Below are 24,857 nucleotides of genomic sequence, written 5' to 3'. Positions count from 1 at the left end.
GAGTTAGAAACATCGATGAGAGAGAAACATCGATCAGCTGCCTCCTGCACATCTCCTACTGGGGATGTGCCCGCAACCCAGGTACATGCCCTTGACCGGAATCGAACCTGGGACCTTTCAGTCCGAAGGCCGATGCTCTATCCACTGAGCCAAACCGGTTTTGGCGTCTATGTGAGGTATTATAGATATTTCATGGACAGGAATCTTCTCAAATTTAATTTTTATCTGGTGAGAATAGGCAAGCATGCTATAATAATATTAGTTATCAAACGTTGTGGTACAAATGATATCACTGTGTTTGCCCTTATGTGGGAATATAATAAATATAATTTCTCAAAGGTAAAAATGGAGAGACAATATTACTTCATGATTTATAACATAAGTTTGGGAGTCAGATCAGGTTCAAGTCTAAATATCTGGGCAAGTCATAAGCTCTCTGACCTCAGTTTTCTCATCTCTAAAAGGGGGATAATTATAGTATCAACCTCATAGACTTGTTGTGTATGTTAAATGCGATAAAAGCTCATAGAAAATTTAAGAATAGTTTCTGGCACAAAGCAGGAACTCAGGTAGCTATTTTTATGTTAATAAATCTGAACTCTACTTCTTTTCTCCTCTTGATGGGGAGGGGGAAGAGATGGTTATAGCTGCACCTACTGGTTAAGAGAAACTATGGAACATTTCAAGGATAATGCTATTCTTAGTCTTTCTTATGCAATATCTTGAGATCTAGGATTGATCTGGGACAGCTTTCTTTTAGTAAGTTATGGGGTAGCTATCTTTTAGTAAGGTCTAACTAGACAATAGGAAGAAAAGGAAGGAAGAGCTAAAGTGAGTTATGAGCGACTCTAGTAGAAGAGATGACTCAGAGGTACTGGCCATAAAGTAGTGTCCCTCTTACCAATCAGCTGGATGGATGTATTTACAGTACCATAATTTTAAAATCATATTTTCACAGGCTTTGATATAGAGAAATGGAAAAGCCTGAGGATTAGATTTATGGTCTCGGCTAGGTCAGTGGTGAATAAGAAAAACTTCTGGTAAACAATGGAAAGAAATATCCCTCAGGTTTGTAACGCAGCCAGCACAGATGCTTATACTGCAGAGTAGGTGTAGCAATAGGCTCTTCAAAAGGGCTTAAACAGAGAGGGAGGCATTCTTTTGTTTTTTCATAAAATTTCCTAAAAGATTCCTCCTTCTTTCTTGAGCAGCATAGCAACAAGGCAGTTGTCATGTTGAAGTTTGGTTAACATTCATTTAGGAGGTAGAGCAATAAGATCAGAAACCTTCTAAGGAATCTGCGAGAGTCAAGGCATGGATGGAACCCAAAATATGAGTGGCTTGCCCCGGAAACTGCTCAGATACCAGGTCAGAAACTAGGTAAGTTGGCAGCAGTTGGGAGCACAGATGCAGAGCAGCTCTAGGCAAATAACCAAAACACAGTAGACATTTGTGTTCTGGAAAGCTCACTGAAGCAAGGCTACATACAGGCATGGGGTGTGTGTAATATTAACAATGACAACAGCAAGATAATAACAATGGCAATAGCCATGATCAATTGAATGCGCTGGTCACAGGAAATATGTTAAAAGCACAGTGTCCTGTAATACTTGCAACAATTTTGATTCACGCCCACCTTATCAGATTAGGTCCCATATTTTTAAAAAAATATATTTTATTGATTTTTTACAGAGAGGAAGGGAGAGGGATAGAGAGTTAGAAACATCGATGAGAGAGAAAGATTGATCAGCTGCCACCTGCACACTCCCTCCTGGGTATCTGCCCACAACCAAGGTATATGCCCTTAACCAGAATCAAACCTGGGACCCTTGAGTCTGCAGGCCAACTCTCTATCCACTGAGCCAAACCGGTTAGGGCATAGGTCCCATATTTTAAAAAAGGTCTTTGAGAATCTCATTCAGTGCTTCCTTCACAGCACTTTGTTCACTTATAGTCATTTAGTTATCTGTATTAATTTAATGTCTTTGTCATTTTACTGCAAGCTCCACAAGGCCTGTGCTCATGATGTTTGCTCACCATATACACCGAGTACCTGGTACAATGTTTGCAGCCTCAATAAATACTTAGTGATAATTTGTGAACTTGTGATAGTTTAAAAAGCTAAGAAAAAAAGAAACAAACAAACAAACATAAAACCCTGAAGCTCAGGCCTGCCCAAAGGCACACAGCCAGTAAGTTGCAGAGGCAGGACTTGAATCTAGGTTTGTTTTGACTTTCAAGCCTGTGCACTTACCTTCTATATCAAAAAAGCAATTAGAAGAAAAAACCAGAGCCCTTAGTATAAAGAAGACTGGAATAGGAACAAGTCCCACCTCCAGAAAGCTTCATATATTTTCCTCTGGTTTACAAATACATTTTAGAACACAGTTTCAGCGCCTGCAGGTAGGAAGAGAATAGCTACGGAGTTGGAGGACTACACAAGTAAATCTTGTTGAAGGAGACAGTAGGGATCTCTGTCAATGAAATTCAGGCATAACACAAGGGTTTAATGGAAACATTTGGGGAGAAAAATGGAACATAGAGAGGTCGACCTCTGTCAACAGCAAGATCTCTTAAGTGCTTCTATCTTTCTGATGAGGACTAGAGAGAAAGCGCCTCAGTGATGAGAGCCAACCTAATAAATGGATTCAGTATCAAAATGACTATCAAAGAACTGAAGTGCTTCAAAGCCACTTAAAAACAAGTACATAAAAAGCATAATATACTTGGATTTCTAACATTTTCATTTTTTTTCACCTGTCAACATGCCTTGGAAGAAATCTAATGCCGGGACCATTTGCGTTAGAAGAAAAATCTGTTCAATAGCTGAAGTAAAACAAACCTTTATAGTGGGGCCTTGACTTACGAGTTTAATTGGTTCTGAGATGGAGCTCGTTAAGGAGCTCGTTAACTCAAATTACTCTGTCAACTCAATGCAAAAAATCGGCTGAGAGACAGCTGGTATCTCAAAAAACTCGTTAGTTGGGACACTCGTAAGTCAAGGCCCCACTGTACTTGGAGCTCTCAGACCTCAGCAGTGATGGTGCCGAGTGGCTTTGGGAAGGGCACCACAATCCTTTTCAACCTCTCTTAGCTTTACAGAAAATAAACATAAAATTTAAATGAAATCAGAGTATTTATACTTGAACACAGATTCAAGACAACTTTCTCTCAAAACACACACACACACACACACACACACACACACACGAACAGAATGACAACTATAGCTACACAAGTCCATGTCCATCCAACATCCAAAGTAATTGAAGATCATATGGAAGCATGATCTTCTCTTTGAACCCCATCCAATGGCTTTCCATTGCTTCCGAATACATTCCAGACTCATCTCTATTGCTCACAAGGCCCTACCTGACCCAATTCTTGCCTGCCTTCTCTCCTGTCACCTTCCCCCTCCTTCATTGGTCTGTAGCCACACTGGCTTTCCTTCTGTTCCTTGAGCTTACTAGTTCCAGACCCTTTTGCCTCTCTATTTTTCACTCCTGAAATATGTTCCCAGACATTTACAAGTCTCAGTATGAAGAAATCTCAGTTTAAGTGCCTTCCCTTACGACCTCAAGTACCTTTCACAACCACTCCCCACCTCTTCCACATGGTTTTTATTTTGTGTTGTTGTTTTTCATTGATTTTACCACCATCTGAAACTATTGGTTTATTCATTTGGTTTGTTAGTTTTGTCTCCTCTTAATAGAAGCAAACTCCATGAAGGCAAGGCCTCCATGTGTTTTTCAAACTTGTATTCCATATCTAGAACAGAGACTAACAGCATTCCATTGCCACTATAAATTTCCTCTGTGTTTTAGTAAAAATTATCAAAAGAGCAATAAACTCTATTCTTCAATGTGCCAACTTGAAGTATATTGCCACAAAGATAGACAATAGCAAAAAAAAAAATCAAGAGAAGAAATTCAGATTAAATAATTTGATCTGGTAATTAGATTGAGTGAATTAGAGTTTGCCAAAATTATATGAAGAACTATATTTTGTTTTATAATTAGGCCAGATATATTTCACCCTTTAAATTGTCCCGCTACGTATTCATTATTGAAACAATATTGCTACCCAGTTTAACAAAATTATATATAGAATTCCCCATCCAAATAAATAATTCATCAAATTAAGAAAGGTGTTTTTTCTCTCCTTGTATCTGAAATGAAGAAAAACAGTGGCATGCATGAAAGGTGGAAGGTATGGAGAGGGGCTAACTGTAGTGGGGATACGTCCTGAAGCCCTAGTACTAGAGCACAAAATCTTAAAACTTGTTAGCAACTACAAAATAATCTAACCTAACCTTTACTTGAAAATATAGTTTCTGAGATACTAAATATAATAATAGCCCTAATACTACATTATATTTACTTCAAGATTCATAGCTTTCAAAATACTTTCTCATATATTTTGTGCTTTGATACTTACAACCAAATGAGAAAGGCCGGAAAGCTCATATCATTTACCATTCTACAGATGGAAAAACAAAGACATGGTGACTTGCCCAACATACACAGCTAGGACCTTCAACGAGGTCATAAAAAAATCAATTCCTACTCACCTGGCAAATTCTTGGCCTTATTATCATAGCTAATAAGGAATGGTGCCAGAAGATGTTAGAATATTTTGAATTAAAATCAATTTCTCTTTCTACTACTTTGCAAATAGCTTGCCCAAAGTCACTCAGATGGCTGGGACAGTGCCAGGACTAGAACCCAATATAGAACTCTCACCACCTCACCAAGCTATCTTATTACATGGGAATCAAGGATTTCTACCATACCATGTGACTCATTAATATGAGCCATTCTGGCTCAGTATAAATGCAAATCTCCAGCTAGCAGTCTAAATGTCTAATAGGGGAATTGTAAAATAAATTATCATGGAATGAAATACTATACAACCAGTAAAATCAATGCTTTTGGAGACTGTTTCATGACAATGGTAATGATAGCTAACATTTCTTGATTGAGCATTTACTCTGTACCAAATATTTCTCTTTACGTATATTGTATATGTTATATATATAGTACATATTTTAATAAGATAATAACTATATGTATAACATATTAAACTCACTTAATCCCTATAATAAACTCACTTAATCCTTATAATAATTTTAGATTGAGATCATCTCATACAGAAGAAGAAACTGAGCCATAGAGGGGTTATATAACTTACCTAAATTCACACATTGGCAAGGATAGAGAGATGATGACTTAAATTTAGGAAGTTTGTCTCCTAATCCCATGCTTTTAACAAATATATATGCTGCCTAGGATAATGGTTACAATCTAATATAAAGTAAAATGTCTTATGTATCTGTGTATACACACATATAGGGTGTCCCAAAAATGTATATACACACTTTGAATATTTATAAAGACAGTGTTTATTAAAATACTAGAGGCCTGTTTCACGAAGAGATTTGTGCAATAGGCCTTCCCTTCCCTTGGCTGCTGGCACTGGTTTGCCTCGAGCACCCGGGACCCAGGCCTTCACTCTGGCCGGGCTCCGGCCGGAGCCGGCCCCGGGGCCGTCCGGCTTCACTCCGCCGGCCCTGGGGCCGTCCGGCTTCACGGCTTCGCTCCACTGATTGGAGCCTATGTATGCAAATTAGCTGCCATCTTTGTTGGGTTAATTTGCATACTCTCCTGATTGGCTGGTTAGCGTAGCGAATGTACAGTCAATTTACATGTTTGTCTATTATTAGGTAAGATTTTTCATTTTTAAAACTGAGCCATCAGCTGTTAAAGTGTGTATACATATTTTTGGGACACCCTGTATATGTATACATGTGTGCATATTATGTGATGATAAAATTGGGTTCTTTGACAGAGATATGACCATAAAGCTATTAAGAGCTAGCATTCACTGAGCGCTTACATAAAATGTCAGGTCGTGCTGAGTGCATCCATACATTATCTTATTTAATTTCCCCACAATCTTATGTGGTAGGTGTTATTTCACCCACTTTACTGATGATATTGCTCAGTCTTTAAGGGCTTCAGGTAATCTATCCCCAAAGCCCATGTCCTACACTCAACCAATTGTAGCAGTGGTTGGTTATTTCATAATAATGAGATTATTAGTGATTTCATTATCTTCTTTGTATCTTCCTATTTTCCACATTTTCTATACAATGAAAGCTGGTTTTTCTTAAAATGGGAGGAGTCAGACATAATGTGTGTGATACTAGATTAACTGCCTGCACCTGGAAAAAGAGTATGGCTCTCAGCCAGTGCGATCCTGCACAACAGATGGGTACTTTGGGGTGAGCACAATCCTAGGTACTACCTGGCATCCAGGAACTCTGCTGGAGCCTTCAATGTGCCCAACAAAGTAACATTTAATAAGCTTTACTTTGGACCAAATACTCTTCTAAATGTTTGGCATATAATAACTAATTTAATTTTCATGATATATGCTTGGTGGCTTGACTATTTACCCCCCCCCCCCCGAAAAAAAAGTCTGTGATCCCTCAACAGGTTTATTTAATCACTGGACATTTATTGAGCACTTACACAAGCCACATGTTGAGAATACAAAAATAAGTAAGACATGATCTCTACTCTCGCAGAGTCCCTGGCCTTGGAAGAGGAATGAACAGAAAATAATGATCTATTGAGAGCGTAACACTTTGCCTCAAGACTATAGAATCAACCCCTATCTAAGTTTGCAGGTTGCCAGCCTGCCAGGCTGCTCTATGGATTTTGGACTTGCCATGCCAGTCCTTATAAACAAGTCTCTCTCTCTCTCTCTCTCTCTCTCTCTCTCTCTCTCTCTCTCTCTCTCTTCTTTATCTCTGCAGAACTCTACACTTTCTGATTAATCCTTCCAACCTTACATGATTATCCATTAAAAAGAGACTTTTTATCACTCCCATTTTGAAGAGGAGAAAAAGTTCACTAGCTTTTCAAGGTCACAGTGATGGGTTTAACCTAGGTCAGCCTGACTCCAAAGCTAGTGCTCTTGAACATTCTGCTTCATGCCCTTTGGAGGTTGAGAATTAAAAGCTAAAAGAGCACCTCATTCTCAACCTGGGGGAATGTGAGACGCATTTGTTGAAGAGAGATACTTTTGTTTGACCTTGAATGATCGGAACAGACTGTTACCATATGCAAGGGAAAGAGAAGGGCAAGGAACTCCTATCTGGCCTGCATATGAAAGTGTTGCACAGCACACTGAGGCATTCAGACTTTATCTTAAAAGGGTGGGGAACAATCAAAGGTAAATGACAAAAGTGATCTCTTTGATGGCTGTGGGGAGGATGGGCTGGGAAGGTGGAAGCAGTGAAGTCTGACCAGGTATGGTAGTGGGGTATGAAAGGGAGAGAACAGAATCAAGAAGACCTACTGATGTGAGGCAGGATGGAATGGGGAATCAGAAATAAATACGAGTATAACCTGGTTTGGCTGTCTGGTAGACACAGTTCTTTGAATTGGGAGCACAAGGGGGCTAAGAGATACTTGGTGGTTAAAATCAATAGCTCAGGAGTAGGGTCTTACCTGCTACAGGGCTTACAGACTATCTTCTTGCATTACTATCATAACCAGTACTTTGGGCAATTTTTCACAGTATTTTCACAGCTTTTTTCAGTGATTCACTAAAGGGATTTATAAAGGCTGGTACACAGCTAGACCACCTATATTCCAATTTTATTCACCGTGTTTTCAAGTTGAGGAAACTGCCTGTGGTAGAAAAAACAAACTGGCATAGGTAGCCTGGAATGTGAAACTGAGATGATGCTGAGGCCAGAGAGAAAGACAGCTGTGATTGATTAGTGATGCCTTCCATGGTCAAGAAAGGGGTAGTCTAGTACCTGGATATTGAGACTAGAGAAATGATAGAATATGCTAGAAATTAACAGTATGGTGAAAAGAAGAGGAACATCTGTAAGGCCTAGCTGCAGAAGAGATGCAGCGACAATGTACTTGAAAAGCAAAATAGCAAGCAATAATCTGTAGCCACTGAATGCTAAGAAACCCACATGCAGCAACTAAGCTGAGAGAGAGCCATCTGAGAAAATAACTGGCATTTGTGCCACACTTTTATAGATGCCTCAATATTTATTGTCTCATCTGATTGGAGCCAGTATTATTCCTACCGTGCAAATGGGGGAGCTGAGGCCAAAGCAGTTCTAGAATGCACTCAAGGTCATATAGCTAGCCAGGAGGTACGGCCCCTTCAGGTCCTGGTCCTTCCCTTCACACAGCACTGACTCACCGACAGCAGACCCTTGAGCCATGGAAGCACAGGAGAGCTATTAATGGCCACATTGTACGTGTAATCAGCAGAGCAATGACCCTGGGGACACATTCATTTGTACATCTTTGGGCAGTCACCCAACCAGCCTCAGCACCTTTGAATGTGAAAGATACCACAGGTTCTAAGTCTTTGTCTATTCACATTTTTTTGAATCACTACTAAAATAAACTTGACTTGTTCTCTTACAGAGAGAACAAAAATCCTTGGGTACTTTGGTTTCCTCAACTGCAAAATGAGGTTGGACTAGATTGGTTAAGCTTCAATGGTATCCCACACCGTCATGTTCCCATGATAACAGCCAAAGCTTTCACGGAATGTGAGTGAACACCTAGCTGTCCTTCTCAGGGAGAAAGGGCTTTTGTTCATAATGGGAGCCAGGCTTTCTGATAAAACGCTTTGTAGAATGTAAGCTGTGAAGGTTTAGAGTGCACTGGCCTAGTGATATCACATGTCCCTCCTCATCGTAAGATTCTTGGAAACTGGGGATTGTCACTGGAAGGAGCCCCCTGGAATAAAACACTTCTGTGTTAGCCTTCTTCAGGCTAACGGCTGGTCTAAAGGATCGTGACCTGATAATTAGCCTGTTCTGAAGAAGGCTTCTGAAATACCCTGTCAAATTTAGATTATCTGCTGTTTGCTTGTCAACCAGAAACACAGACCAATATGAGCAGGATTTTCAAGTTACACCATTGTGCAAATAAAGAGCACTTGACTAAGAGGGAAGTTTGTCTAATACAGTGGTTCTCAACCTTCCTAATGCCGCGACCCTTTAATACAGTTCCTCATGTTGTGGTGACCCCCAACCATAAAATTATTTTCGTTGCTACTTCATAACTGTAATTTTGCTACTGTTATGAATTGTAATGTAAATATCTGATATGCAGGGTGTATTTTCATTGTTACAAATTGAACATAATTAAAGCATAGTGATTAATCACAAAACCAATATGTAATTATATATGCGTTTTCCGATGGTCTTAGACGACCCCTGTGAAAGGGTTGTTCAACCCCCAAAGGGGTCGCGACCCACATGTTGAGAACCGCTGGTCTAATACATGCTGCTCCTGCCACTTGGTAAGGTGGTCATCCTGAACAAGTCACTTAACATCATCAGGCCCTAGATGCCTGCTATTTGAAATACAGATGGTAATACCTATTCTTCCTACCACAGAGATGAAGTGAGAATAAAATAATGTACATGAGTATGTGATAACATATACTAGACTCGAAGCTTCTGAGGATGGAGAACACAGCTGCCATTTTTTTGCTGACATATTCACAGTGCCTAAAACAGCACCTGAGACTAAGGGGAAAGCTGCAGATGTGCCTGTTGAATGAATGAAGTATTTTGAAAAATTCGAAGTGTGTGTAATGTCACATACTATTTTCCATATTATACTGTTTGTTAAAGATATGCAACATAAGTCAGTCTGCATGGTCTTTTAAAAATCCTAAAACACTAGTCTTAATGCATAATAGAAGTTGTTATGAACCCAAAATAAAAATAAAGTTCTTTGGTATGTAGTCAAAATAATTGTGAGTTTATCTGGAATTCTGATTCTGAAGTCATCCTTATCATGGGGCTATATCTCTTATGCGGAAATGCTCAAGCCTAGAGTTGTAGCTGAACTCTCAGCTCTGACGTTGGGCTTGGAAACAGAAGCTAAGGCAGAAGCATGATATTAATTCATTTACTAAAACGTGTGGTCAGAATGAGTGCCAAGAGGCACCATCACAAGACAGAACCAGTATCAGAATGCCAGGCTTCTGAATGCCCACCTGTTTCTTGACACAAGGATAACATAGGCTCATGCTGACTGGAAACTGGCTTTCCTTCCACTGAAAGGGACTCATGGAGTCTATTTGAATATTACCTCTCTGCATCTCTCTCTTGAACATTCCCCTGTCCTTTGCTCCAGACGCCTGGCTTCCTTGCTGTTCCACCCACATTCTGAGTCTTTGCATTTGCTCTTTTCCCTGCCTCTTCAGACTCTTTCTGCAACATGGTTCTTCATTCCCTCCGCTCCCTCAAGTCTTTGTTCAAATGTCTTTTCAGCAAGTCTTCCATCACCACCCTATTTTCAACTGCATCCCCATCTAGTCCACTCCTTCCACTCTTGTCCAAAGTCCTTAACCCCATATAATGTACTTTGCATTTTACTTTATTTTTATCATCTCTCTTCTGCACCAAATAGGAAGCTCAATATAGGCAGGACTTTTAATTTATTTTGTTCATTAATGAGCCTCTAACACCTAGAACTGTGCCTAACACCTAGTACCCATTCAATAGATGGTTTTTGATGAACACATAAATAGTTCTGTGCTAGCAGCTGTAGAGGAGGGTTGCAGAAATCTGCTATTGTCTCCCAATATAGCAAAGATGCAAAACTAACTTGTGGCATCCATGCAAGAGAAAGATTAAACTAATAGTAGGCAGGTGGTAATACATTTGAATTATTTTTGCGTCAGGGACAAGTTATTTTGTGGTGGGAGGAAGAGGAGTAAATCACTAAGATTCAAGCCTCGGAGGGAGTAGATATGAGGAATCCAAATTATTCAGCAAATACCGGAGACTCTCAGAGCCGGGAGTTTTAGAGGAATGACAGATCAATTCTCTCATTTTATTTGCAAGGAAACTGAACCCCAGGAAGGTAAAGTAACCTTCTCAAGGCACACAGCCAAGAAGTCACATCACTTATACTCAAGTCTGACTTCTGGATCCATGCTCTTCCTACCAAAAAAAAAAAAAAAATCCAAACTGCACAAGTTCAGTAAACATATTGGGTTTCTAAGATCAACAATTTCTCCAATTAGGAATAATTTGGTATCTAAACAATCTCATATACCACCACATTGTCACTGTATGCACAAATACATCATACAACATTATGCTCATTTATTTATTTAAAAATACTTTCCCAAATTCCAAATCACACTTTCTAGCTCTATAAGCCACCACTTTCAGATTTGGTCAAAACCAGAGAAAAGAAAAGATACACTAGAAAGGGAAAGGTGGGAAGGAAGAATGAGAAAAGCAGAGAAAGAAATACAAGGAGAGCAGAAGGGAGAAAGGAAAAAAAAAAGTACAGGATATTGACACAACTGTCTCTGGAATTTCTGGAAATTTCTTTGAATAGCTGTGCTATATCTTGTCTCTTTCTATTCCTTGGAGCTAATCACCAAGATAAATCAAGCTCAAGCACATATTTTCAAATGGACTCTTTCTTTACTTTTGCTTCTCAAAATGTATTACCTGTCTCACAATTTAACACTCTGCTCTACAATATCTTTTCCTAATTATTTCAGGTTTATAGTTCCTCCAGTGAAAATATAAATATGAGCATTTATTTTTTTACATCCACCATAATGCCCAACATAATACCATACAGTATATAGTTTAAAGTCATCGGAGTCATTTACATCTGGTTTATTCACTTATTCAATAAATAAACATGCTAAGTGTCCACTGTGTGTCAAGAGCTAAGGATACAGAGGTGACTATGATAGACCAGATTCCTGCCCTCATGGAGCTTCCTTCTGAGTAAGAGATTCAGCCTGTACACCATTAAATAACCATGTATCACAAATTCAGCTCTGAGGAAAGAGAAGGGAGTGAAATGGATTCAGTGGCCCAGGGCGTGTGCTTGGGAGTTTGGGACAAGAATAATAGAGAAGGCCTCCTGAGGAGGTGACAGTTTTGCTAGAACCACAAGAGAATCAGTTACTCCATGAGTTGCCAAAAGCATGTTCTAGGCAGAGCAAAAGCACGGAGGCAGGAAAGTATTTGTTCTAAACACTCTGAGACAGGTAGCAAGGCTGTCGGACATTCAATGTAAGTGAGACATTCGACAGGCTCAAAAAGGCACAGCAGGCCAGAATGTGCAGGCTCCTGTATGCTATGGTTTTAAAGAGAAATGAGAAGATATAGAAGTTTTTTATACAAAATGATAAGATATAGGGAATTTAAATACTATCGATCCAGTTAAATGGCATCCTTTTTCCAAGATGGAGACTCAGCCTTCTCTAAGTCTAACCCTCCTTCCCCAATAGCTATCCAATGGCAAGCAAGCCATCCTATGCCCATAGAAATATTTGGCAGTCAGCATATAAAACAGACCCAATACCTCTGTCCACACCCCACTTTCTCCTCAAGGGGATCATGCCCTTACCATACTCCCCAACTCCCTTCTATCTGTGACCACTTCCTCACTCAGTTCATTTTTCCTCAGGTACTTTTTCAGACATGAACCCAAATTCATTATAATGCCTTCACCGCTCTTCTCCTTTCCAACTACTTTACAGTCATCTCAGTAAATTCTCTTTACCTTTCTTAATTCCACTGGTGAGTTTACATAATGAAAATAATCACAATTTAATAGCAGTGGGTATGATAAAATTGAAATTGAGAAAATGTAAAACACAAGTATTGTAGTAAAATGGAATGTAATTGAAAAATTCAGTGTCACGAGTCTCTAAAACTTCTAAAAATATACCTAAAAATCCCCTTCAAATTTTCTCTTTATCTTCTCAGAGTCCTTTAATTAAGTTTTCTTTCCCTCAAAGAGCAACATTCAAAATTGAAAACAATTTAATGCCATTGTGTTACTATAATTACTATAGTAACTGTACTATTCTTTACATACTTCATAGCAAAACATTTAGCATTTCAACTAGATAATCGGTTTAATAGTCTTCAATGGACAAGTGTGAGAATCTATCATTTATATTACTATTCCTATGGGAAAACTTGTTTTAAGAGAGCAATTCATAAACAAACTTTAAGGAATATGAAAACTACGAGTTGGTGACTTCCTGCAACTTGTTTATTTAAAACATGGATAGTGTACGTGCCAAATTCAACAGGAAGAATTTTCCAGAATCTTCTAGAATGGTTTATCTAAGTTAATTTTTTTAAAAGACTGCATGTTCTTTTGAGAGATTTAGAGCTGACCCCTGAAATTGGATAGAAACATACATATAAGGAGACTCTTTCTGACACAGAACCTTGAAGAAGGAGAGGAATTACATAAATGATAGAACATATATTAGAATCTCGTATGCACACTTTAAGATTTTCCAGAATAACTTCACTATTTCTAGGAAGGGAATCAGTAGGAAAGTTAGAAGCATTTTTAAAAAAAAATTTTTATTTATTTCAGAGAGAAGGGAGAGGGAGAGAAAGATAGAAAAATCAATGATGAGAGAGAATCATTGATCTGCTATCTCCTGCATGCCCCTCATTGGGGATTGAGCCCACAACCCGGGCATATGCCCTGACTGGGAATCGAACCATGACCTTCAGGTGCATAGGTCTATGCTCAACCACTCAGCAACGAAGGCTGGGCAGAAGCATTTCTTTTAAAACTTCTTAGCTAACTAGAAAATGAACAATTCCAACCTCAGAATGCATTGTTCATTTATGATCCCATCAAAGAATTTTCCAAATAAGTAAAACTCCATTCCTAGATAGGAAAAAAAAAGCCTTTACTGTTATAAGGTTCATTGCAACCACAGAAGGTCAGTCAGTCTAGAGGTATTCAAAATTTTTTAAAGGATGATTTTGGAGATAATAGGTCTTAACAAGGAATTGAGACCTTGTGTCAGTACTCATATTTAAAAGACAGAGAGAGACAGAATATGCCACCAAAGAAGCTACTAAGTCCAGTTTTCAATTAGGTTAACATGACCAAGACCACCTGATGCAAAGTAAAAAGAAAAGGTTCCTATTTAAAATATTATGATGGTTCCAAAATATGAGCACTGTTGTTTAATGCACTTGGGTTCAAGTTCCATCATATTTCTGCCTCAATGTATTATTTTTTTATTTTTGCAATTTAAAAAATACTGCAAAAGTACTATATATAGAATATACTTATATGCAGGTTATTGTGAATAGTAAATATAACAAAATTTATTAAATCACCTTGCATATTATAATTAAACCTTTAAAATATGCTTGTTAATTTAAAAGTGTGTTATATAAGATGAAATCATTGGCACCAAAAAAACATACCTTTCCAGTATAATACCTAAGAGTCTGAGTATAGAACTAAGAACACAAGCGCCTTCAGTGCAGTTCTGCACAGACAAGAGAAAACTTCCCAGACTGTCTTAGAGATGTCCTAAGAAACCCCGACTTAGTTTTTTTCACTTACCTTAGAAGAGACAGCTAAAATGCCATTTTCAAATTTTAATAGTAAAACATAAAAATCAATAAAACCCTTGAACGGTTTTCCTGATCACATAGACTGTTGTACGCTTAGACAACACCTACACCATTTAGCAAAGAATTCCCTTTGCTCATCTTCTTTCCCTTCACAATCATACTACATAAGGTTCCACATCATGTGGCATTCTTAGGAAAGACATAACTCAATACCAACCATTGCTAAAAAATAAAGAGTGCAGGAATCATCAAATCAAGTCCCTTAAAAATACTGTTTAATAGAAATATTTGGAGCCACAAACTACTGGTAACCTGCTGGAGGTCCCTGCAGAATTATTTTACTGCCTTCTATGATATTAGAATCACTGAGGAGGTAGCACTGTTTTTCATCTATGACAAGAATTTCTAATAAGCATTGAATGAATGGGACCTATATCGTGTTCCATCAAAACAAGTACACTTGACTAGACTATGAGCCATTCAGATGAATATTTGTTTGCTCTTGTTTTACACAGAGTAGAGAAGTAGCTTTGAAAAGTTGCCATGGCCATGCTTTTCCTGAGCAGCAGACCAAACACTTTACTGAATATAGAGCTATATACACACACAAGTGCAAATGCAGGTTTTCTCCCTTTCTAGAAAAGTGCATATATGTAGATGACTGAGAGAGAGAGGTGCTAGTTGAGAAGAGAATCATTTTAATTATCTGGATGTTTGGTGACACACTCTCAGCCCACTAGGGATGAGGTTAATATAAATAATAACTGTTATCCCATCCCTTTAGAATAAGAGCAATTCAGAAGTGAAATTCTGGGTTAGAATATCAGAAACATGTATGTATATATACTGCCCCAAAGACTGGGGACTATGTGGAAGGTCATTGATAGGTAAATTGATTTCTAGTGAAGATTCCCATCTGCCTTTCTAAGATCCCTGAACCATTAGGATGATAAGTCTTGAAAAGCATTTAAGTAGGAACTACATGTAGATAAAAAAAGTTACTAGTTTCATTTAAATTTTTAAGTCAATGGTAACACCTTTCCAAATTTCTTTTACAAAAATCTGACAGAAGGTAACTAGCGATATCCAGGGGGTCACCAATAAGTCATAAAGGTGCTAAGATAATGTCCTTCATTAGGTAAAGTTGGCAAACCCAGAGCAATGGATTTGATTCAGCTCCAACACAGTCTTTGTTACAATTCTCATTTCAGTTTAGGCAGCTCAAATAAGCTTCTCACAGGGCTTTGAACTGGCATTCTGGGATGGCACAATAGACAATTTTACTGGAAGAATCATTAATGAACACCAATAAATGTTACTTCCTTCAAAGAAGACACTTTAACTCCATAGTCTGCAAGGCAAGAAGTAAAATGAAAGATGTTTCACTCCCTGGTGTAAGATTAAATTGAATCAGAATATGTGCAGATTTAATTTTAAGAAATGCTACCTAAAATTTAGCAAAGAACTATAGTATCTCTATAGACAGGATTTTTTTTTTCTGAAAAGGGCAATCTACATGAGCTTTTAATTGAAAAGTACACCAGTAATACTCTTTCTGTTGGTCTTGTGTTGTTGTTCAAAGATTAAATCCATTTTTAATTAATGAAAATGATTTAATCTTAGAGCATTGGTAATCTCCGTTTATTTAGGCCTATATTTAAAGAACTGCTTGAGAGCCCTTTGCAAACAAGACAAGGCTCCATATAAAAATGATATCCAATCTCTTTTTTAAGGCTATTTTCTAAAATCTATGGGCCATGACTATAAAATTCTTCACTCACCCAGATCACATTAATAATGTTTGACATGATAGAGAGAGCAAAAGAATTATTTTCTGCCAAATATGTACAGGCTACACTGCTGTTGTTTTGAAACCATTCTCCTCATTCCATTTTGGTAAATTTCCAGAGAATGTTTAAAATCTTTAGGACAGACCTTAGTTTAAGAGGTGGCCTCTCTGCCATTTTCATGGCTGATTTGAGACCCATTATGCACTGGATTCTGCATCGTGAAATCCAGGCTGGGGACAAATTTCTGCCTGTCATCTTAGGAAAGGCCAGGAGTTTTGCACCATCCTGTAGTATGAAAACAGAAAATCAAAGCCAGGGTCAGGCTGCCTGTTTCTTCTTTAATCAGCTTGCTGCTTTTTTGAGGCAATCTCAGCTGTCACTATTTTAGGCTTGCAAGGGTAATTTAGTAGAATAAAATGTAGTTTAAACAACATCTCAGGAAAAGTTCCTCCTTACACTTAATATTAAATGTAAAAGGTAATCAGTAAGTAATCGTTTGATGCTTGGCTAAGAAACGATTTAGGAAGCACACATTTTTAAAAACCACACACACACAAAACCTGATAAGACCCTGACTCAGGAGCCAAGAGGCCTGGATATTTTCCTCATATTGCTCATTCCGTTGCTATAACATCCCCATAAAACTATATCTTACGGACCAAATTTGCTGCATCCGTCACCCCAACAGTCAAATACAAATTGCAGAGATAAACATATCTTACAAGAATTTTAATTTTTTAGACAGTTCAGTAAAAATTACAGCATGGATAACTCTGTCAATGACCTCTCCTGTCTAATGTCAATTTCAGGAAACAAGTTTCCATTGTAAATGTTTAATCAGTGTCGTCCCAGGAACCCAGAGCAGACAACCTTATCTTCTCTCCCAACTTATTTGCTCTGCAAGCTCTTTAGTAGCTCTATCTCAGCTCCCTGCAAGCACTTTAGGTTTTTTCTCTTTTAAAAGAGCTGGGAGCTCTGTAGGTTCTGAGCTAAAGCGAAGCCCTGTGGTTTGATTACACGAGTCTGATCCCTGGTCCACTGCAAGCAAACTGCAGCACTTCTGCTTGCAAATCCTGGCAACGAGGTTCTAGACCAGCCACAAACGCAGGCTGCACACCTTCCACGCCGCTCTGCCCATCACCTTGCCCGAAGCCTGTCAACCACAGCAGAAAGCATCCTACCTTCCATCATGGTGGCAGAATTGCATTCCTTAATTTCCAAGGAGTCTGAAAAAATACTGGAGGATACGATTCCAGGTCCCAGCGAAATCCTCCCAACACCGCTGCCGCTGCTGCCAGGCGATCGGCTGTATCCGTGGCTGCTGAAGCCAAAGACAAGTGTTAACCCCAAAGATAGGCCATGGATGCAGCTGGTGCTGCTTCACCTAAGGCTCCCGGGAAGATGCTGCGAGAGAAAGGGAGAGGAACAGCCAGCCGACGAGCTGCACCGCCTGCGCTGCCTCGGCCAATCCCTTCAGCTCTGGACCGCGTCACATGGTAGCCAGCCCGCATCTCCTGACACAATACCCGCGGAGAGCACACAGAACCTATTTCCCGTCCCCATTCTCCTCCACCCCCGGCCCCTGCCGCTGGTCGCCGAGCGCACAGCCCCTTCCCCACCTGGTGACGCACTTCCCCCGCCCCTCCTCTCGGTCTTCGGAAACCTGCTGGGTACCCGAGATTAATTCTCAGACGCCGCCACCGTAACAGGGGACGCCGGCATGGAAGGAGCACCTTAAGCGGCTTGCTGCGGAGGGGATTGAAAAAAATAACAATAAACTTAATTCCGTGCAGCCTGGAGTCTTAGCCGCACACTTTTAAGCTCCTATTCTCTTCTCCTTTTGCCCTGAAGGAATGTCAGTGTCCGTGGCCTCCCCATACATCTGTGACTCCTCTCTCTCTCTCTCAAAAAAAAAAAAAAAAAAATCAATCAGGCTGACGTCATAAACAATTATCCCCAAAAAGGATGATGCAGAAGAAATTTCACCCCAGCTGCCTTCAAGAGATCCAGGAAATTAACCAAGCATGGCATGCCAATGCTGGGAACTGTCATTAACACAAAGAAACAAAAGAACCCTACCCGAGCGGGGCTCTGGAATCAAACTGGCAACGCTTGAGATAATTTCTGGGGCGGGAGGCGGGACGGAGGGCGGCAGGCAGAGAGGGGAGGCTTTAGTCCGATGAAAGACAGCTGTGCACGTCGCTTCTTGTCGCCGCCACCTGGACGCGCGGGCGGCCACAGACCGGACCCCGCGGGGCGCCTGTCAGCTCCGCGTTCGAGTCCCGCTGCCCGCAAGCCGCTTGGCCCGGCGCGCACGGGAGCCGCCAGGCTGTCCTAGGTGGAGTGTGGCTGCTGCTGCCAACTGCAGTCCTGATAGCAAAGCAACTTTCTTCTAAAGGACACCGTTTTCACGCCGCTCCACCGGCATCTGTAAGCGCCTTCAAGTCCATTAGTCCTCCCCGTGGAAATCCGGAGGGGGCGATTGCACTGGGTTCTGGCCGCAGGATGGATGGATCCCAGGGTTTCTCAGCTGGGATGGGATGGGATCTGGGTGCCGTGGTGCTGCCTACGTGGGAAGCGCTGCTTGGATTGAGAATCTGTCACCTGGCTGGTCCGCAGTGACCCCGGGAGCCTTTCAGAGGGCCCCAGACCCCGGTCCCTTCCAGCAGGCTCTGGCCCTGGCCGGCCGCTATGGAAGAGGAGGGTAGGTGGCATGCGGGAGGGACAGGAAGAGAGGAGGGGAGATGGGAAGGAAGGGAAAGGCCTCTGTAGAGCCCTAGGAGACAACATCAGCAGGAGGCATTTCTCCCTCAACAATCCAGCAACGTGCTTAGGAGAAAAGCCATTATGTGCCAGAGCAATTGTGAGCACCAACTGAAATAACGTGAAGAAGCAAGATGCATTACATGATCAGCACTGGGCCTCTCGTACGATTAATCATTTATGTTACAAATGTACCCATGAACTCGTAGTATTGCTCAGCCCTTGACATAGTCTTGTTCTTTCCACCAGCGCAAATATGAGGTATCGGTGGTTGGATCTGCTAGAGAAAATGTAACTAAAGAAGCTGACTGGAATAGCATATTAACAGTTAAAAAGCAAAAACTCAGTTCCTTAGCAACTTAGAAGTTAAAAAAAACTCATTCTTCTCTCTAAGGACACATACTGTATATCAATGGCCTCTAAATATTAAAATGAAATTCTCCAGAGAGATACAAATACTTGTGCCTTTTTCCTTATAGCTACGAGGCAGTTGAATTTTAAAAGAGGAAAAAATTTCTGAGCAAAAACCTGTCTAGAGTACAACTTATACTACTTTGAAAACAGCAAGAGTATTATTGGGGAAAAAAAAAGACTGGTGTGTGTGTGTGTGTGTGTGTGTGTGTATTTAGCCAAAAATGTTGTACTGATTAAGAACATGAATAGATAATAATGCCAAACAGACTGGGATCAAGTTCTGTCTCTGCCACTTAATGAACTCTATGACTTTGTACTGGTTATATAACACTTTGTGCCTCACAGTTTCCTTATCTGGGAAAAGAAGATAATAATACTGACTTCATAGGGCTATAAATAGTATTAATAACAAACCTTTAGTACTGGCTTACTATGCGCTAAGCAGAATCCTAAATACCTCACCAATAAATTACTTAGCATTGTGTCTGGAGCATAATAAACCCTCCATATTAGCTTTGTAATAAACCACCAAAGGGCTGCTGGACGCATCAAAGAAGTTTGCAGCCAAGTTAGAGTTATGTGACATGCACAGAGAACAACTCAGTGAAAGACCAGGTGACATATCTGGAAATGTAACATGTTGGAGAGTTCTGAGACGCTGCTAAGTAGAAGATTCGAATCAAATGAGATTAGTTAGGGATGTTTCTCTTACAGAGATGAATTTAGAGTTCAGATAAAATTGGAATGGGCTTGGAGTGGCCGTTCTCGATAAGATCAAGAGTTCTAAATAAGAAAATTGGCTTATATAAAATCTGGAAGTGAGTGCAAGCACTGAGATGCTGGGATAGTAGGCCTGTCAGAGATGTAAGGGGTGAGAGAGCCAGGGAAGCCCTGGCTGCCTACCTTCCCTCACCCCATGAAGTTTTTTACAGTGTGTTAGAGCAAACCTTTCAAATAGATTCAATAGGGCACGCATCAGTTTTGTTTTAGACTTGCAGTGAAGCAACTAGCTAGGGACAGAAAGAGAGTTCAAAGATTCTTTTAATCAGTGGGTATTTATAAGAAAATTAAAGTGTCTAGATTGTCAGAGAAGGACCAAGAAAGGGATGTGCAGTTAAAGGTGTTAAGGCTAGCTAGACCCATGATTGGATAAACGTTGTGTAACTTTATTGAGAAGGCACTATCACCAATTGTAAGAATATCTGCACACTTCTGCACCCAGAATCGAACCTGCCACCTTTGGGTGTATAGGATGATGCTCCAACCAAGTGACACCAGCCAATGCCTTCTCATAGTTTTTTATTTTTTGGGGGGTGGGGGGAAGGCTAGCTCAGGAACAAGGTATTTTTAGATTGTGCCCCAAATTTCATCAGTCCCAATATAGTTTTTGCTTAACAACAAGTGCAAAGGAGAATATATAGCTGCTAATATAATGGAATATTTTTAAAGATGCATTTATTCTCATTTAGTATATTTTAATTAATTTTTTCAATTTGACAAATTGACAGTTTACAGTCAATATTATTTTGTATGAATTTCAGGTTAGACATTCATATGCATTGCAAAGTGTTCCTGATATTTCCAGTACCCACCTGGCACCATTCATAGTTGTTACAATATTATTGACTATATGTCCTATGCTGTAATTAATGGAATATTTTTTGAAAGTCTAACAGAAGTCAAAGGATCTGTGGAAAATATTGGGTAAATTATTAACTTGCACCAAAGTTTCCAAACTGTCCAGGAGTTTAATCCAGAATGATGAGTGTGTACCCAGATCACACCAAGTGCTCACACACTGCCTGCAACTAGTTCAAGACCATAAACTGAATTACTAAAGTCACTAGACATTTAAAACTGTTTCTGAAATAACATTTTTACAGTGGTGATGCTCTGTTCCACATTGTTTTTGGAATAAAATCTTATTATATTCTAACTATATAGTTTAATTTCTTCACTCAATTTTAATATTTGAGGGGAAAATCAGTTCATATTTCAGAAAGTGAAAGAAATTAATGAGAACTGAATCACAAAGGAAGGAGGAAAAAAATTAACATAGAAGGAAAGTTTAAATAATGTATCCAATATCCCTCTTACTGTTCCGCTGAGGCAATTCAAATGAATGTAGAAGGGAAAATATTGTTCAGACCCCATGGAAATTAATAAAAGATCCCATGTGAAGGGTTAGATTTCCATGGGATGAAATAGTTGAAAGAGCAACATACTAGTCCATATACACGCATACTCTAAATACTCTTGGTTAAAATGAAGAACTACAACTGGATTTGACATGGACAAAATCGGGATTTATTTGGGTAGCTTGCAGAGTTATATGAAGGACAGCACTGCTGAGGGAAAGCAAGAACCAAGGTGCTCCAGGAAACTTGGATACCAGACCCAAGTACTCAGAACTCTGTTTCTTCTAGTACATCAGCTTCTTTCCTTGTATTAGTTTTTCTCCATGTGATCAGGAGCTGGTCAATTAAATCCTTTAAACTTATATTTCCACAGCTGGCCTATGCCAGATCTATTCAAAAATATTCCTGGGAAGGGCTCTGCTTGACCTGGCTTGAATTATTGTTCACCCTTTGGGCTAATCAATGGGGCCAGATTTGATGAGGTTTCATGGATGGACTTATTTAAGCCAAAACTTACATTGGACTTACTCACATGACCACTATTGTGAATAAACATGGGGAGGAAGATAGGCAAGTTTCTATAAGACCCAATCCTTAAGAGTATGAACCCCTTGATTGGAGGGGTAGAAAAGGCATTGCCAAAGGAAGAAAAGGAGCTATTACCAAAATAAGTGTGGGGATAGAAACTATAAAGCAAAAACTTGCACCACATCAACATTACCCAGTGTATTTAAGGTAAAACTTACAAAAGGATTCATAATCTCAGAGGGACTCAGAATGCCACACTACCCTATTCAGCATACTTGAGAAGTTATTTATATATTAGAGGCCCAGCACACGAATTTGTGCACCAGTGGGGTCCCTCGGGCCTGGCCTGCAAGATTGGGCCAAAACTGACTCTCCGACATTCCCCAAGGGATCCTAGATTGTGAGAGGGTGCAGGCCAGGCTGAGGGACCTCACCGGTGCATGATCGGGGCTGAGAGGAACCTGAGAGGGGTCCAGGGCATGACCGGCCCATCTCACTCAGTCCTGATCAGCTGGACCCCAGCAGCAAGCTAACCTACAGGTCAGAGCATCTGCCCCGCTGGTGGTCAGTGCATGTCATAGCGAGCAGTTGAGCGGCCTTAGCATATCATTAGCATATTACACTTTGATTGGTTGAATGGCCGACTGGCTGGCCAGACACTTAGCATATTAGGCTTTTATTATATAGGATTTTCACTCACTACATCTAAAGAGAAACTTGTAGACCTTGTAATCCTCCTCCTCCTCACTGTGGAGAGAGGAAAGGGGGAGACAGACCCTACTTGTTGGTCCACTTACACCTAAGACAAGACATGCCCTCATATGTTTGCCACACATTGGTCCATCCCTACCCAGAGAGCCATTTATTCAAACCTACACAGTGTGGAAGGAACATATATTAGTCCAGAGGTACTGCTTAATCTAGACCAGTGGTCGGCAAACTGCGGCCCCTTGAGTGTGGCTCTTCCACAAAATACCACATGTGGGCACGCACATACAGTGTGATTGAAACTTCGTGGCCACATTCAAGGGGCCAAAGAGCCGCATGTGACTCGCGAGCCGCAGTTTGCCGACCATTGATCTAGACCTAGGTTGATAAAGATAAGCAATAAAGACTGCATACATGAGAAGAATCAGCAGTTCCAAAAGAAAAAGTAAACAATTACAGCTCACTGAAGCAGAGGAAACATCCTCACTGAAAGCAAAGGAAATGTAGAAAATTGGAGAGTCATTTAAAAAAAAGTCTATGTTTTACATTTGGTTTAATTTCAGGATTACAGCAGCAATAAATGAGAGCAGACTGCTATGATAAAAGAGCACACTGAGAACCAGAAAGAGTCCATGGAAGTAGTGAAACCATTCTTATTGAAATTTTTAAGTGTTAGAGCTCTGGTCAAGGATATAATGAATATGGCTGAGAGGGACCATTGACAGGCCCAGTAGCAATATGCTTGAAGTATAGGCCCGGACAATAATAATTGGCTCAAACACAATGAAATTTTTTTCTGTTTGAAGAATCAGTTTACTCTGATGCAGTTTTAACAGTTTAAGAAACTAGAGAAAGAGTAAAAGCTCTAAAATTCACTTTCTAAATTATAAAACCTGGCAAAAATAATAAAAATAAAAAAGTCTATAGCTCAATCTCATTTATGAATATTGATGCAAAATTTCAAATAAAATAACAGCAGAGTCCAGTTTTTCAAAAATATGATATAATAAATTAGACTTTATTTTAGGAGTAAGAAAAATTGTTTAACATTTAAAAATCTACAAATATAATTCACAATATTAACCTACTTAAAAGAAAATTATATTATCTCCTTAGTTGCTGGAAAGATATCTGATAAATTTCAACTGATATCACTCATTAAATAAATAAAAATTTTATTAGCAAGGAAAGACATAACAAATTCTTTAGAATGATAAAATATACAAACCTCTTTTTCAAATCTACCATCTTGTTAGATGGAGACACAATAAAAAAGTCTTTGTTAAAATTAGGAATGTCTGAAATGTCCTTTGAAATGCATCTAGTCCAAATTGAGGTGTGATGTAAATGTAAAATGCACACCAGCTTTTAAAGAGAGTACAAAACAAAGAGAATCAAAATATCTCATTTCAACATGTTGAAATTTATTTTTACATATTTGGTTAAATAAATGTGTGTGTACTTGAAAGTTTTCAATCACACATATGGATCACATTTGTGGCTCATATTATATTTCCATTGGACAGTACTGTTCTATATACTGATAGAAAATAAACTCAACAAACATTGTGGGCAAGGGGGATGCACTACATTTAAGAGGTTATGTGCTTAATGGTCTGTATCATCACCACGCTCATGTTCATTCATTTTTTTAATCCAACGAAGATGTGATTTATCTATGCCCAGGAATTGTGTCAGGTTTTGGGACACAGAGAATAAAAAAGGCATACACCTTTCAAGATACTTCTACTATAGAGGAGGAGGCAGTTGAGCAAACCAAGAATTACAATACAGATTTATAAATATTTAGAGCTAAGACAGCATAAAGAAGGGACACCTAGGTTAAAGGGTGGCAAAGGAAACCATCAATAAAATGAAATGACAACCCACTGAATGGGAGAACATATTCACCAATGATACATCTGATAAGAGGTTAATATCCAAAATTTATAAAGAATTTATACAACTCAACACTAAAAACAATCAAATTAAAATATGGGCAAAGGACCTAAATAGGTCCTAAAAGGACCCACATCTCTAAAGAAGACATACAGATGGCCAATAAACATATGA

General features: G+C 39.5%; 1 protein-coding gene across 1 annotated transcript in view; it reads right to left on the bottom strand.

Annotated features, from left to right (window-relative positions):
- The window catches only part of SGIP1 (SH3 domain GRB2 like endophilin interacting protein 1), a 204,266-nt gene extending 186,224 nt beyond the window's left edge, over window positions 1–18,042 (bottom strand). Inside the window, exons 1-2 of the mRNA XM_023754681.1 lie at window positions 17,967–18,042; window positions 17,415–17,554 (exon numbers count right to left, since the gene is read on the bottom strand). Coding sequence (XP_023610449.1) covers window positions 17,415–17,424 — 10 coding nt within the window. The 5' untranslated portion in view covers window positions 17,425–17,554; window positions 17,967–18,042. The remainder of the gene's footprint in view (window positions 1–17,414; window positions 17,555–17,966) is intronic.
- Window positions 18,043–24,857: the final 6,815 nt, after the last annotated feature.

Source organism: Myotis lucifugus, unplaced genomic scaffold (genome assembly GCF_000147115.1).
Source record: "Myotis lucifugus unplaced genomic scaffold, Myoluc2.0 scaffold_63, whole genome shotgun sequence".
Lineage (NCBI taxonomy): Eukaryota > Metazoa > Chordata > Mammalia > Chiroptera > Vespertilionidae > Myotis > Myotis lucifugus.
Note: the sequence above shows the minus strand (reverse complement) of the source record. Positions and strands in the feature narration are given on the sequence as shown.